Raw genomic sequence first — 17274 nt, forward strand, 5'->3', positions numbered from 1 at the left:
AATTCTACCAGCGAAGCCGCGCGGAGCGTTTTCTCCACTTCAACACTTCAATCAAATGCTCCAGGCAAGTATAGGGTCACACCAGAGTTTTTGTTGTCTGAAGAACATAAAGAGCGTTTTTTTTTTTTTTTTTGTGAGTGAGACCTAGCAGAAAAGTTTTATTTAGACTGTAAACGTGTGAATTTCATCCTTATTTAGGTAAGCATGTTTTAAAAATATTTTTCTCTGAGATTAGGTGATGTTATCAGGTAAATAGTTCCCTGGTGTGTCTTACTCAAAGGAATAGTAAAGGTTTTTTTTTTCTGTAAAAGCCAATTTTTATCCTAAAATTAATTAAATCTGGAATGCCTAAACGTTTCTGTTCACTGTACTTGGATGTTCAGATGCAATAAATTTTTAAGATACAATATAATTTTAGGACTTTTTTCCGTTTTTGATATTTTCTGACAAAGCACAATTTTATTAAAAATATAGTATTTACTAAATTTTACTTAAAACCATATGTTTTACTGTGGTATTTACAATAGTGTCCGAAATCAAACCAACACTACTGAAATATGTAAAAATGTACCACTTAAAATAATTACTGTAATATATGGTACGTACACATAGTTTGAGAAACTTCAGTTTTAATACCAGGTAGGCCCCCATTTCGAGTAGTGCCCCAGGCCCCCATCTGTCTTGGTACGCCACTGTAAATAAGACCTAAGGTATCACAGAAAACTATTACATACGTTCAAAATGTTAAAATTTCTTTTTTCTGTTGCCCGCAGACACTTGTGTATTTCAAGAAAATAAAAATATTAGGCTGGAACTTGAAAATTTTACTATGGAAAATCCAAGCAAATAATCGTGTTTGGCAAAGGAAAATTGGAAGAAATATTACCACAATATATTTATCAACAATTAAAATTTAAAATGAAGATAGGGACGTAGCCAAACTGAGGGAAGAGTGGGATCTCCAAACTCTTCTTTTACGTTCCCAAAGCTGGCCTAGAAGTGAGTTTTAAAAATTAGGTTTTGAAAAAATTCCGGGAAAACGTTCTCACACCCTATCCTTTGCCCTAGCGTCATTAAAGATGTTCCAGACATGAGTATTTACTCATGAGTATGAGAAAAACGTCTTCTCAATCAATCATTCATCATCATTCACTTTCAAATAAATTCCGTCTATTGAACTTTAGTTTAAGAAAACTTCATGAGTCTCCCTGAGATCCTCCTCTTAATATTATACCAAAGATCCTTTAAAATTTCCTTGTTAAGGCTTCAATTCAGAAAAATTTTTGCGGGAAATCTCCGAAACCTCCTACTCCTCAAGCAGTATTGAAAAGTGCCTACGATTGCGTTAATTAAATTTCAATTCTGAAAATTTGCCAGGGGAGGACTCCGATAATCTCTCCAACCATTAACCTTACCAAAAATCTTCTAAAACTGCATTTTCTACATATCGAAAAAAATTCTCGAGAGAATGCCCCCCTCCCTCTCTCTCGCCAACATCAACGAAAAACGTCTTAAACCTCGCTTTTAGTGCTTCAATTACAAACCATTTTTGTGAGTGAGCCCCTTCAACACCCCCTCCCCTTTCATCAAAGGCTGGCTTAAATTACGTTTTCGGAGCTTTAATTTCAAGAAACTGGCTGTACACTAAATTTTAACAAAAAAAGCCTACAATTGCGTTTTTAAGGCTTTAATTTAAAAAAATTTCTGGGGGATGACTCCCGCATCTCTCTTTCCCATAATATAACCATAAATAGTCTAAAACTGCATTTTTCGAAATACTATTTTCAAATTTTGCCCGGGGGAGAGCCCCCTGACCCGTCGTTACCCGTCACAATCAGAAATAATTCACACCCCTTCTTTTCCCTATCCTCTAACAAAACTGAAAATTGTAAAAATTAGTTTTTGACATCAACTTTAAAAATATTGCTTGGAAGGGGACTATAACCCCTTCTGCCGATTCTTCTCTCCTTAGCCCATATAGATCAACCAATTTCGAAAAAATTCTAGGGGGATTTACCCAATTCCTCCCTTTCCTCGTATTCTTCCTATGTTGTCAGTATAGAAGCTTAAAAATGTGCCTTTTCAGTCTCATAACCATTTAAATTCTTCTTTCAAATCACATAAAGTAGTGTCAGTGTTAGCTTTATTTTACGTTTCACAATTTTCTTTTTTTAGAACTTCAAAACTTGATTTAAGAAAATAAGAACTAGCGGTTTTAATGTCTTTTCTCAACTCGGGGAAAAATCGAGATTTGGTACTAGTTAATTTAACTTTTTTAATTTACTGAGGTGGGACAAAATGCTCTTTTGCCGACTGGGCCAAAGTCAGCCAGTCCACCCCTGCCTAGTTATATATATAGGGTTGCCAATTGCTCCGCATTTTGCGGAGTGAGTTGCTCCTCAAAAATAGCAAATCTCCGTGCCTCTGAAAAAAGTGTTTTGCTCCTCATTTACCAGCCAAACATTTTTAAGTGATCGAGGAAATACCCCTCACCTCCCATCTGCTGCGATCTTCCTGTCCGTGTTTTCCTGACATGCACGTTTTTTCTTGGTTAGAAATATAGAAGAAATGAACTTCTTACTGTTGGTGATGACGTGGAATTTTTGATGCATTTTGAAATCCCATTGCATCTGCTTATAAAATGCTCTTTTATTTTCATCTATTATACCATCCTGCCACTCAGATATTAATACTTTTTCATAGACTATTATTTTCAACCCTTCTTATATTTAATCTTTTGCTGAAGACTGTGACACCTATTCAAAAATGTTATCCAGTTCCGTCCAAGTTCATTTAAGCCAACACAATTCGTCAAATTTAGTCTTGATGCATACCAGGCTTGACAAAGTTATGGCTGAAGAAGATTTTAACAAAATTGAATGTGGGGTATTTGATTAAGTAGGGAAATTTTCTATACCTTTCTAAATTGAAAACATTTGTCTTAAAACATATTAATAATAAATCAATAGCTATACAAAGGAAATAATTAATGTTAATGGCAAAACGTTTTTGAAATAAGTTAAATAACAACAAAATAGTTTAATAATTTATATGTATATTACAAGTACGTATGAAAATTACAAAAAGTAACTTACAATTTGAAATTTGAGGTTTGAAATCTGTTTTGGTACCTTTTTTCAGTACATTCGTATTGAAAATTCCATAATGGCGGATTGCTTTATCAAGGTCTTTTGGAAATGTATTTCTGACTCCTTTTTTCCTCTCCTTGTCTACTGTGTTTTATTTATTATTTATCAATTAATTATCTAAAATGTGTATATTTCTTTGAGTTATTTAATTTAATTTTAAACTGCATATTCTATTTTTTATTTTTTGGTAATGACAAAGAGAAAAGAAATTTGGTAGAACATTAGAAATGTTTTAATGGGCTATGAATGTTGCATTTCTCTCCTGTTGTCAGGGAGAAATATTACTTTATATTTTTATGTCAGTAATTGTTCTTACTTAATTTATTTTTAATTTATTCAAAATTTTTCTCAGCAAAAATATTTGCAAAATCTGATCAAAATTATTCGATTATCCGGGAAAATGATTCAATTAAGCGGGGATCTTTAACATTGCATCCATGGGGAAATATTTGGTTCAGGGAGGTTTTATTCGTATAAGAGGGGTATTTGTTTATCTATTACCCGATTAAGTGGGGCTGATAGTATGTAGCTTTTGTTATTTTTATCAATTTTTATACAAAATATCGAGCTGCTCCGCAAAGTTTTAAATTGCTCCTCAAAACAATTTGAGGAGTACCTCAGATGCTTCTCAAATTGTTCCTTCAAGGTTGGCAACCCTGTATATATGTATACAGTCAAAGCCCAACTTGCGCGAGGGATGCATTCCAGGACCCCTCGGGTAAGTCAAAATTTCGGGTTGTGCAAAAGAGTATGTGTAAAATTTTTTATAAAGATACCTAAGCATTTTAGACACTTAATAACATCACCTCAAACTGTTTTAAACTGTTCCTTTACACATTACTGTTTCCTACACAAAGGACTGAAGTTATCCTTGTATTTCTAAAAAAGCTCTTTTATTCAACATAAAATACTGTTACGATGCACAAAATCAGTGATCAAGAGGAAAGAGAGACATAAAATAAACCAGAACGGTGTGTGCAGTATGTAGTAGTAATAAAATAATGTACTATAATAATACTGTACAGTAGATGCTAATGATATTTGCAACTTTTAAAAGTGAAGATGATGATGGATTTATGTGCGTAATCAAATATATTTTTAATTACAGTTGCTTCGCTACTTCCTTTATAATGTTTACATCAATGGCAATAACCCCTCTTCCAGATTTCTTCAATTCTCAATACAAAAGCAGCTTTCACTCTCATAATTTTTGCATTTTGCTTAGACATTATTTGGCGAAGATTTACTCACACCTAATTGCCGTGCGACCTACAATGCCTTTTTTAGTAGTTCAGCACATCGATAGCCTTTAGCTTTCCATTAGTTGTCAGACTCTTTCTCTTTTTCTTTCTGTCTTCACAAATTTTAGATGGAACTGTACTCTTAGGTGTCATTATATTTCATCAACTTTCTCATTTAGAATTTAAAAAAAAAGGTAAATGTGGAGAAGTTATTCGTTTACACAAACAAAGCTGTGTTCAGACTAGTACGGTGTGGAATTTGCGTTAGGTCTAAAATTATTTACTGGTGAAAATTTCAAGTTATAGCCATTTCACTTTAGTCGGATCGAGTTGTAGCGGGAATCGACTGTATATGTATCATATACACTGTAGGACACTGTAGGACCAAAAGTATTGGTACACTTTTAAAAATTCACATTTTTAAGGATACTTAAAGAAATAAAAGACCAATTGCTTTGAAACTTTTGTCACATAAAAAGTATGCTCCAGTTGTCATTTTTCAATAAAAGTTATATCATCCTTGCGTTTCGTGGATCAGTAACAAATTGAGGAAAGCAAAAATGTTCTTTGGGCATCATTCATCGTAAATAGCTGAGAATAAGCTGTAAATTTCAGAAATTAGTTAACTTACTATGTATAATCATTTTTCATACTTTTGAGAAGGTATCACTGATATTCACGAAAATATAAGCATTTCTTCTAAAACTACAAATTTTATTTGAAGGTTTTTTGACTCATAACACGCAAAGTTTTTCATTAAAGCTTTCGAAACTTTCAGAAAACTTGACAGCATACAAAAGAAGCATGATACTAAAATTTGAAATAAAAATATTGAAAATTTGACAAAATAGGAACATTTGAAGCAATTAATTTTTCACTGCGCATGAGAGAAAGATAGCAATTTAAATAATCCAAATTTCATAACCCAAAACCCAACTGATTTCTTTAACTCATAAAAATATTCCAGTTCAATATCTTAAAAATTCAGAAAGGTATCAGCGATCTAATGTGCTGAATTTCAAAAATTCTTTAGTAGGCACGTAATGTGAGGGGTTGTTCGCAAGTTTGTAACATTTGCTTGCAATTGTTTAGTGTGATTCATGGTAAAAACAGCTAATTTGTGAACGATCCCTCGCGATTTGTAGCCTATCCAAGAGTTATTCAAATTAGGCTCATTAGTTTGCTGATAACTTTCTAAATTTTTGAGTCATTGAACTGGAATTTTTTTATGAGTTAAGAAATTTAGTTGGGTATTAGATTATGAAAGTTATAAATTTCTATTTTTTGGGCATACATAGTGATAAATTAATTGCTTTAAATGTCCATATTTTATCAAATTTTCTACATTTTTATTTCAAATTTTAGTATTATGCTTCTCTTGTATGCACTTTACCGACTTTACCGAAAAGTTCGTAAGCTTTGACAAAAAATTTTGCGTGTTATGAGCCAGAAACTTTCAAATAAAATTTAGTTTTGAAAGAAATGCTTATATTTTTGTGAAGATCAATGATACCTTCTCAAATGTATGAAAAATGATTGTACGTAGTAAGCTAAACTATTCCTGAAATTTACAGCTTATTCTCAGCTATTCACAATGAATGATGACCAAAATCATTAATTTTGTTTTCCTTAATTTGTTACTGACCCCCAAAACGCAAGGGTGATGTAATTAAATTGGAAATTGACAGCTGGAGCATACCTGTTAAGTGACAAAAATTACAAAGCAATTGGTATTTTATTTCTTGAGAAATCCTTAAAAATATGATTTTTTGAAAGTGTCCCAATGCTTTTGGTCATATAATGTACATGAGTCGTAAGAGATTCCAGGGTGTAGTATTACTTTATCAGTTTCTATAAAGTGTGCATTGTAATCAACTTATGTGAAAATCAGAAATAATTTGAGAATTTTCATGAGTTTTTCAATATCTGAGAACTTGACCAAACTTCTACAAACTTGATTTTCTAAAAACCAGATCCTGAAAAACCTATGAAGTTATGAGAAGCTTGATCTCTTTTCGAACTCTCCCCATGGGCGCCCATACTCAGAATTATAAGGGGGGTGGGCTCAGACATTCCAACCGTAGGATATTTTCCCCATGGATGCAGATTTCAGGACAGATTAGAGTCATTTAGGTTTGACATTTTTAATAACTTATTCATTAATGGCTGGAGAAGAAATGTTTTTACATTTTTGCAAAGAAAAAGGGACTAAAAGCAAGGAAGTTTCTAATTTGTGAGGGGGGCTCGAGTCCCCCTTGCCCCCCATATGGCCGCCCTTGACTCTCATACTCCTCCCCCTTCTTTTTTGGTTTGGAGAAGTTTTTCTAAACTCCACAAATATTGGAACTAAAGTTCCCAAAGCATGCTGTGTCAATTGTTCTGAGGGTCCTTCAAAAATGCATTTAAAAGCTGAAACTGGAATTTTAGATCAGTTTTGCAGTCGTTTTTTGGCCCCCTGAAAATTCTGTTGGGAACGTAAGCATCCAGAGCCTTTTCAGTAATCAAGCCCTGCTAACAACATAAAATCTTTAAAGAATATTTTCATAGCCTACTCTTTATGATGATTACCATGCCTGCTATCAAATAATAAGTACTATTCCAAATGCATAGCATATAATTGAAATTTCTTGCATTTTTTTGCTATTTTAAAGAATTTTTCAGAACAATTTTTTTCCTCCCAAATGAAATAATATTGCTTTTGGGAAAATTTGAATTTTTTTCTTATAATTTACCATTATTCAAAGGCTGACAAAATTGTAAAATCTTACGAACAAGGGAAAGATTTTAGGCATGAGGCAAATTATTTCCCAGAGTTTATCTAGTTGCAAGAGTTTTTTTTTTTTTTTTTTGTTAGTCCCCTTAGCAACTTGGTGCCTTAGATTTGTCAGACCCTGCTGATAGTTAAGGCTATATTAATACTTTTAACCCTTAATATTTGAGATAAGTCTTCTTTCTGTTGGACAAACTGAACCTTTTGGGACTTTGGGGTCGTGTTATTGTAAATGTTGATCCTTCCTTTTGAGGTTTGTCAGAGCGATGTTAAGCATTCTTTTGTACATATAATTATTTCTGTATTTTATCAGATTGATTTTGGGAACGAATTGATTTTTGGATTCGGAGAACACAAAAATAATTTTTAGTAAATATGTTTTTTTTAATTTAAATTATTATTTACTTTATTTTCATATGTGGTGCTTTATTACTTCGAAGCTCTTGTAAAAGTTTAATGAAATTTGTATCTTTTTTAGAGTGATGCAAATAATCTGTACAAATGCTGTATTGATGTAATCAGCATTTATGCTAAACACAATACTGGTAAGGAAATTTCATTTTTATTTTTTAATGTTTGTTTAATTAGTAATAATTTTTAAGTATGAAAGTTGGAGTATGCAAAGTTTTATTATTTTTAAAGGCATAAAAAATATAATTTAAAATATTTCTTCATTTCACATGAGCTGGTACTTGAGCTCTAATATTTTCCCATTATTTCTGTTTGTGTGGTCAATACTGTGTACAGAAACTTTGCAGAGTATAACTGGAGTTATATGGATTAAGTACCACACATTTACTTGGGAAAAACAATGGTGAAATCAGATTCAAAACAGCAAATAATGAAGATATATATATATTTATATATATTAGGGTGGTCCTTATTTATATGGGAATTTTTTTTTCGGAATTCAACAAGTAACGCCCCCTAGTTTTGTAACACTATAATAAAAAGTAACGTGTGCAAAATTTGAACTCGATCGGCCAATAATAACACGTGCCCCTAGGCCGTTGAACTTTAACACTTTTGATAATTTTCTCACAAATCTTCGAGTTTTTACTTCAGACCCAGTACATCGTTTCTCCTAGGTTTGCAAAATATTTGTACAGTGAGGTAGCACTAAAATTAATCTTATTAATTACTTTATATCATCTAAAGATTTTAAGTTGAATAAGAATGAAATAATGCTTTAGAAACGTTCCTTAATCGTATGCTTTTCTCAATGTATCTCGATAGTGTGTATTTTTTTCCGATAGTCTTTAATGGTCTGTAGAATCAATTGTTTTTGTGACTCACATTTGGCAAATTAGTTGTGAAATTCTTCGATTAATATTGTGCTCCTCTTTCAATTGTATCATTCACTATTTTCAGTATTTTAACAATCTCTTTTCTGTTTAAATAGCTTCCTTCATTTTGCCGTGAATCAGGATCAAATAGGAAAATATCTTTTAGTATTTGTAACTTATCAAACAGTTTTATTGACTCGTAATTGATTCTATAAAGAGGAAGATCTTTACTAAAAAAGTATTCCAAATCATCTACTGTTATCTGAAATTTGTTAAACAGTCATCAGACACGTCTTCCTTATTACAAGCATTTTTTGGACTACTCATTTCCTATCTTCAAAGTTAATTCCTTCATCTATTACCGACAAAGCTACTAGTTTATCCCCTAAATACCATAAGTGATTTATGAATTTTCCAATCACCGCTTCTGCTGCATGTTTGTCATCATTTTGTACATTGCTAGTTTTTCAGACATATTATATTATTCAAAGGAGCCTCGACTGGGTTGCTGCGAAAAACCATAGCTTCATACAGCATTTAATTGTAAAACAGCATTGAAGGGATTACTTTTCATGTTAGGTCAATTTAAATTGTTTCCTAAATATAAAAATTTTCAAACAAAAATTCCTTTTGCCACGCATGTGGCTCAGTGATAATCTCCAGGTTGCCAAAAACATATCCCTGTAGGAGGAAATTCTCCAGGAAATATTATTACAAGTTACAAGAATTCTCTGTAATCTTTTTTAATTCCGCTTTTTATGAACAATAATATGTCATCAACTTCTTCTTTTAGAATTTAAGTGGTATGTGTATTTGATTGAAATATTATATTTTCTGAATGATGGAGATCTTTACACAAAGTTTTGAAGCGCTTAAATAATTGAATATCTGATCTAGAACTAAAAAAGGCAAGAACTTCTTTAAAAGCTTTTTTGCATTGTTGTAGACCAGCTGTAGAAAACAAAAGTTCAACAGGTTAGGATAGATACCCATTTCGGTTTCTAAATCTTGTGAATCGCAAGAATTCGATGATAATAAAGGACTATGTACTGAAATAGAAGAAAATTAATTTATAGATTTCTACATTGTTCCGATCTGGATGTTTTTTTTTAATTCATATTTTAGCTGTGTAAAATACGGTATATTTTTATGTTAGGAGCAATCGAAGATTTTTCGAAATTTATATTTTAAAAATTAAAAATTGCATAAGCATTTAGGTATGTTTATAACTAAAGAACCGCGAATTAAAATATAATTGCAATTACTTATATTTATAACATTGAAACCTTGCGACCTATTACATACACAGGGAATTTTGTAAATCAACACCCCTAAAGCCTGGAGGAGGCAATTTGTTGTTGTCAAAGATCATTCATTAATGGCCTGTAGAATCCCTTGTGTCTATCTTGGTGGGAGGAAACATTCCTCTGCTGCTTGGTTGGAACAAGCGCAGAAAAGCGGTACGCTTGACCCAAGGCCATTGGTGTACATGTACCCTCTGTAACATGTTAAATTTTACAGAATGAAAATGAGAGAATGGTCAGTCTGGAAGTAGCAGCACCTATTGGGGTTCAAAATTACCTTAAATATGAAACTAAAGAAAACTTTAACATAAAAATGAGAAAATCAACAATTTTTTCTTCGAAATTCAAAGAAGGGAGCCCTAGGGGCACATGTTAATATTCATGGATTGACTTAAAATTCTGCAAGGATCATTTATTTGTATAATGGAACAAATTGAGGGGGCGTCGTGTAAAATATCTGCAACTTCAAAAATAAGGACCACCCTAATATATATATATATATATATATATATATATATATATATATATAAATACTTGTAAAGCATTAAAACTTTCATGATATAAATAATGTAGATAGCACATCATTAAAGTTCTTGCTACAATATGATAAATTTTTACACACGCACAAAATCAGCAATTTTTTGTACATTTTTCATTTTGTAAAAATTAATTTTACATCAAAGCCATTTAAAGTTCACTTGCTGTTAGCCAATGAAGTAACATTGCATTTTGCCTAAACAAGAGCATAACTTTCAAAGAGCAGACAGCGTACCCGACTGACCAAATGACTAGAAAAGCAGCAATAGCAACTTACGAAAGAGAAAGCAAATCACCTACCAAAACATTATACAGCAGTTACATTTGCATAGCATTGAAAACTTGCATTTCACAATATTAGACTAACTGTCAATTGTGTAAAAGAAGTTATTATGTAATCTGAACAGGGGTCTGGCCACAGGATATTTGGGTTCGTTAACGGACCCTTCACGAAAATTCGATCAACCAAAATGGATCCTTCACAAAATTCTGATAAAAAAGAATGATCTTTCACAAATTGTTTATTGAAAGAACAAATCTGAAAGCAAAATAACACATGTTAAATCGATAATTTTTGGAACCTTTTTTAAAGTCAAATTAGAGGGATCAGCTTATACAAAATCTGCTAATTTTGCAAAGAAAAAAAAAATGGCCCTCTTGTGATGCTCCTGCAAGCGATAAATAATTGCTACTGCCAAATAAATATAATGCCTGTTGTTTGTTTCTTGGAAAGAAATTAACAGCTGAAAATAAGTTTGCTGTTAAACAGTTTTGTTTGGTTTATCATAGCTAATTAGCAGCATGTTGTTGTAAACTTTTCTGAAAAGGTGTAGGTAAGTACTTTTCTCTCCATCCCCCCCCCCCCGCTCATGATTTAATAAACAATGATAATAATAAATATATGCAAAATGAACTTAAAACTGCAAATGGATAATAAAAGTGGGGAAAAATATGATCGCTTCTGATAGGGTTACCAACTTTAAAATTATCTCCATTTAGGGTATGGCGTTAAACCTTTATAATGACTTGATTAGAAAATATTCTCATCATTTTACCAGCTTCTCAATATTTGTGTTTTTATGGTGTGCTGTGATGTTTAACTGTTATTTTGGGAGAAAATTATATGGGTTTGATTTTTCGATGCTAACAAGGATGATTAACTTTAAATAAACTCTTTTACTTGCGGTTTTTTTTCTTTAGATGTCTACTTTTTGAAAAATGCAATCTTTTAACATCCGATATAAGAATCATATTTTATTCTTTTTTCAAGTTAACTTCGCTTTATTACGATGCAAATAAATCAAAAGTCTCTATTTTTGTTAGAACTCTCATTTCATGTTTTTAAAGCAAAATTCCATTTTCTTTTATGAGTCAAAAATTAAAATGCTGAATTGATGGTTTAATTTTTTTTTTTTTTTTTTTTTTGCTTCAACTGTGTTCACAGACATTAATGATATGTTTATAATTGGGCTTTAAAATGCAATTTTAAAATAATTTTATCAAAAATATTTCTTTTACGAGCCGTTTTTATACTTTTGATGCCTTCGCTTTGAGAAATGCGATCTCTTTGCATCTGCTATGGGAATCCGATTTTTTGAATTTTTGATGTTTAGTACGCTTTGTTAAGAGGTAAACAAATAAAATCTTTTTATTTTTGTTAAAATCATGGAATTAAACTTTTTAACGAAATTTTGTACTTTTTTAGTGTATTGGGTCAAAAAGTTAAATGCTAAACCCTTGTCTGATTTTTTTTTGTTACTATTATTTTAAATGTTGTACAGAAATATATCTAGTATAATTTAACATAATGTAGAGTGGTAGATAAATACTGCTACTTTCGAGAGCGATGCCGCCGCCCCCCCCCCCCTCCCCCGCCAAATACTAGAAAAACACCCCAGAATAATATTCTCAACATAGACGAGGAAAAGACTCAAGTTTAAGTTTAAATGATGCAGTTTGTGCCCTCTCTAAATTCTAAAATTTCGTTTTAACAAAACAACAAAAAAAAAAAAAAAATTTTTTTCTTTTTTTTTGAAAAATTATTTGATTTTTCACAAAAAACGGACTTTGTGAAAAAAATCCTAGACAGACCCCTGCTGAAGCTCATTCAGTTTCAAGATTGGTAAATGTGTCACAATGACGAAACTAACATTTGTTACTTTGAAAGATAAAACCGGAATTTACAAAAGTCAAAAATTACAAAGTTGTAATTTTCATAATGTTAACATGGGCATTAAAAATTTATATTAGAATTTGGAAATTCTAGCTGTCATGTTTATGACCTCTGAATAATTTTTGTTAATCTCTGAATAATTCCTTTCTCTTCTCTTCTACCTCATTTTCTCCCACAGGAAGACTGAGTCAGGAAGTGACAGCAGAGGAGGACCAATTTCAAGACCTGTTAGCACTGATGCAGCTTCTGACCGACCTACTCTTCAGGGACTTCATTGAGTTTGGACCATCACAAGGTAATTTTGGGTATCCACTTTCCTCTCCTTCACTTTTCTTCATTGACACTATGAAGCATGAAGTGAAAAGGGGGGTGCTTGAAACGAGCGCAAGCACTGAGATTACTGGTCTATTGTACTAGGACCACTAATAGAGCTCTAATAGCACTGTGACATTATGACATAGTGTTATTGGGAGAAGTATTATAAGAACTGAAAATATGCAGGAAAACATGCGAAATTCTGCACATTTGGTAAAAATTTTCAGATATACAAACTGGAAAACTAGATTGAAAAAACTAGGAAAGTTTTTGTTGTTTATATTGGATGTAATTTTAGATGTTATAGAGCTAATAGCCTACAGCTAAGCTGAAAATTAGGCAACTCATTTCCAACTGAAAATTTGAGGGAGTGGTCTGCCCGAAGAAAATAAAACATGAATCATTCTTTACACTGGAAAACATTTATTTAACATATATTATAAAATGGTTAAAGTACAATAATTTGGTCCTCCGAAGAAAATTAAATTATGTTAAATCAAAAAGATCTTACAATAAGTCCATGCAAGTGTCAAAAAGTCCTGTCGATGTTCCATAGTGAATCCCTACAGGTAGAAGGACGGCATCGCAATCTCCCCAGAATTGCACGCTGGGCAGTTCACACCTTAGGAGCCAAGTTCACCATATCAGGGAAAAATATCGAAGATGGACACGATCCTTTTTCTTTGGAGACCAAACGGCCCACTTAAATTGGACTATAACTTTTCACTTTTATGGACGTCATGGCAGCACGCGCTTCCAAAACTGAAGACATCAACAGCGAATCATTCAGAAAAGATCAGACCTCACCTGAGAGGCCAGTAGCAAAAACTTATGATGACATGGACGAACACATTTACAAACACAAACAACACAAAACGAGGAGACAAGTGAGAGAAAAAAGTAGCCATCGAGCTACGGCCGGTCCGAGTATTTATAGCCAGATCGGACCTTGCTCGTAACAATGTGACGTTACCTTATTTGCATATTGCAGGAACAACTCAGCCCAAGAAAAACGCAGCTTGCAGGTTGCACAATTCTTATTTAATTTGACATTCAGCACCCAACACCTCAACATGGTTTTCTCATGTGATCAACATGTGCTTTGTCGGAAGTTTACCGACATCTGCCGAATGACGGCAACCAATCATAGCGTGCCACATATTTTTCCGAACACTTCCGATTCAAACTCGGACATTTGAGTGTCGGTGGCAGGTGGATGGGATTTCCTGTGCAAGGTTTTTCCCGGAATGGCAAAAGGTAAGTTACAATTTTTTTTTTTTTTAAACAATATTGGTGAAATCCTTCAAGAAACAAAAATAAAGGCATTTAGCCCAACAAGTTCCCCCCTCTTGAAGGAATTTCATCAAAAACCACATTATATACATTAAAAAACACTTAACTACATTCATATTATATTTACAAAAGATACATTTGAAAAATAGTTCAAAAATTTGATACGCCCCCCTCTTTTAAGTTAATCCCAATTAAATATAATTTTACAAAGCTTATTTAAACAATTCTTAGATAGGGGTTTAGTAAAAATGTCCGCGATGTTTACATTTGTCCTCACATATTTAATCAAAAAAATCTTTTGCTCAATTAAATTCCTTAAAAAATGGTACCTTACATCAATGTGTTTTGTACGGGAATTCTCAATGGGAGACTTAGAAAAATCAATTGTTGCAGTGTTATCACAATAAATGACTGTATCCCTAAGCTGGAGGTTTTCAATTTTTAATTCACTTATTTCTGTAATTATCCTCTTCAGCCAGACCATTTCTTTTGCAGTTTCACCAAGTGAAATATATTTTACTTCCATTGTGGATAACGCAACACATTTATGCTTAAATGTCCTCCAATTAATTGGGACCCGATCAATACACAAAATTGATCCACCCATTGAGACTCTATCTTCCCGATTAGCGGCGTAATCGGAGTCGGAAAATCCCCGTAGATCTACACTACTGATTGAACTTAAATTTAGTTTGTATGATATTGTATACTTTAAATAGTCTCTGTGACTGTTCTGGTTTCAGGATCCCAGATTCTGTACCCTTTGGTACGTAAGGCGTATCCGACCATGATATAGACATGCAAGTTTGACTTCGGTGATTTGTAAGATTTTCGAAACTTTGATCAAAATTAAGATCATGATGTTCTTAGAGACTAATAGTCTGTTGACTAGTTTGCAGTATGGTTTCAGGAAAGGTAAATCCTGTACTACTAATTTATTGCATTTCTACGACAAGGTTACCTCAGCTTTAGATAACAAAAAATGTGTGGATGTTGTTTATATTGATTTTCAAAAAGCTTTTGACAAGGTACCGCATGTTGCTCTTCTCAGCAAGTTAGCTGACATTGGAATAGGAGGAAAAACTTTACTTTGGGTTAGAAATTGGCTTACTGGTAGGAAGCAAAGAGTAGTTGTGAGAGGAAATCATTCTAATTGGAGTGATGTTTTAAGTGGGGTTCCTCAGGGATCTGGTTTAGGGCCTCTTTTATTTATTATATTTATGAATGACATCAATGAAAATATTTCTGGAAGCATGAATTGTTTTGCTGACGATGTAAAAGTTATGGGGATTGTCGAAAATGAAGAACAAGTAAAACAGCTGCAAGAGGATTTAGATCATATTACTAAGTGGGCAGATAAATGGGGTATGGCAGTTAATGTAGGGAAATGTCAAGTGCTACACTTAGGTCATGGAAATAAGCGTATGAGATATCGTTTACAGGGTTCAGTCATAAATCAGGCAGAAAATGTTATGGATCTGGGTGTCTTTATAAATCAGGACTTCAAGTTTAGTCAACAGTGCAGTATTGCTAGTAACAAAGCCAACAAAATGCTTGGGTTCATCAATAGATCTATTTCAAACAAATCTAAGAAAGTTCTTCTGCCTTTATATAGGAGTTTAGTAAGACCTCATTTGGAGTATACTGTTCAGTTTTGGTCGCCTTATCTGAAGAAAGATATTTTTGTATTGGAAAGGGTTCAAAGAAGGGTAACTAAATTAGTAAGGGGACTCTCAGATTTAGATTATGATACCAGACTTAATAGGCTTAACATGTATAGCCTGGAGCAAAGGAGAGTCAGAGGGGACATGATTCAGTTATTTAATTTTATCAAAATGAAAGATGTAAATGGATTAAATTTTTGCGGGGAAAGCAGGACAAGGGGTCATTGTTTTAAGCTATTTAAATCTCAGGCTAACTTGGAAATCAGGAGAAACTACTACTTTAGCAGGGTCGTGGGCACTTGGAATAGCTTACCGGAAGAGGCGGTAATGAGCAAGGGAATGGATAGCTTTAAGAGGGCCATTGATCTTCATTGGGGACTAATTAATTGACTAGGACCAGCCTAGTTGGGCCCAGAGCCTGTTGCTGGTCGTCACATTTGTATTTGTATTTGTATGATCCCCTTGGTAGCCCTCATATCTAACTTTTTTAGTTTAGACTTAGGCTGACCTACATAGGCAGTACACCCAAAAATACGTAAGTGTCTCACTGAAGGTTTACGCCCAGAAAACAGTTCAAAAGGGGTTTTGTCCATATTTCCTACTACTGTCCGATTCCTTACATAATTAAAACAAAGAGCGGCTTCAGCCCAAAACTCATCCCCCAATCCAGAATCATTGAGCATCGACCTCACACCATTCATTATGGTTAAATTGTATCTTTCTACTACCCCGTGCATTTGTGCATTTGTGGGGTGTAGGAGTTGGTCCGCTCTATCTTTATTCCCAGATTGGTGAGATAGTTCTCAAAATCTTTGTTAACAAATTCTGTTCCGTTATCGGAACGGATAGCCAAAATTTTTGAGTTCAGGAATCTTTCAGTCCTTTTTTGAAAGTTGACAAAAACATTAAAGGCCTCACCTTTTGCTCTTAAAAAGAAAACATATGATTTTCTTGAGAAATCATCTATAATTATAAAAATATATTTCTTTCCCCCCCAAGGACTCGGTCTGAAGGGGTCCCATCAGGTCCATGTAGAGCAATTGAAGTGCAGAGTTAGTACGTCTTTCTGGCATAGATTTAAACGAGCACTTCCTCATTTTTCCCAATTGACAAGGGTCACAATTGGGTTTTTGCCCCTTCTTAATCTCTAGTCCCTGAACTGCACCAAGTTTACTCGTCTTGGTGATACTTTCCATATTTATATGGCAAAATCTCCTATGCTATTTTTCCATATCAACACTGACCATATTGGCCCCTTCAGACGGGTCCTTGGTCTTAAAAACTTTTGTATAATTAACATTTTCACAATCAATATAAAAATTTGGTTTAACATGATAAAGTTTATTTATTAAATTTGCTGTAAATAGTTTAACATTTTCTTGATTAAAAACACTGATCTTTCCGGGCAACCATTTGAGCTTATAGCCCTGTCTGTCTATACAAGAACCAGAAATTAGGTTGCGTCCCAGTGTTGGAGCATAGAAAACATTATTGAGGGTGATGGTAACTAATTTTCCATCTGATTCAATTTTAAAAATTACT

At 33.1% G+C, this 17274-nt stretch overlaps 1 protein-coding gene across 1 annotated transcript in view; it reads left to right on the forward strand.

Moving 5' to 3' along the window:
* Nucleotides 1-17274, forward strand: part of LOC129221242 (exportin-4-like) — a 113108-nt gene that overhangs the window by 82737 nt on the left and 13097 nt on the right. The window contains exons 18-19 of the mRNA XM_054855700.1: nucleotides 7639-7705; nucleotides 12639-12755. Coding sequence (XP_054711675.1) covers nucleotides 7639-7705; nucleotides 12639-12755 — 184 coding nt within the window. The remainder of the gene's footprint in view (nucleotides 1-7638; nucleotides 7706-12638; nucleotides 12756-17274) is intronic.

This window comes from Uloborus diversus, chromosome 1, assembly GCF_026930045.1.
Source record: "Uloborus diversus isolate 005 chromosome 1, Udiv.v.3.1, whole genome shotgun sequence".
NCBI classification, from domain to species: domain Eukaryota; kingdom Metazoa; phylum Arthropoda; class Arachnida; order Araneae; family Uloboridae; genus Uloborus; species Uloborus diversus.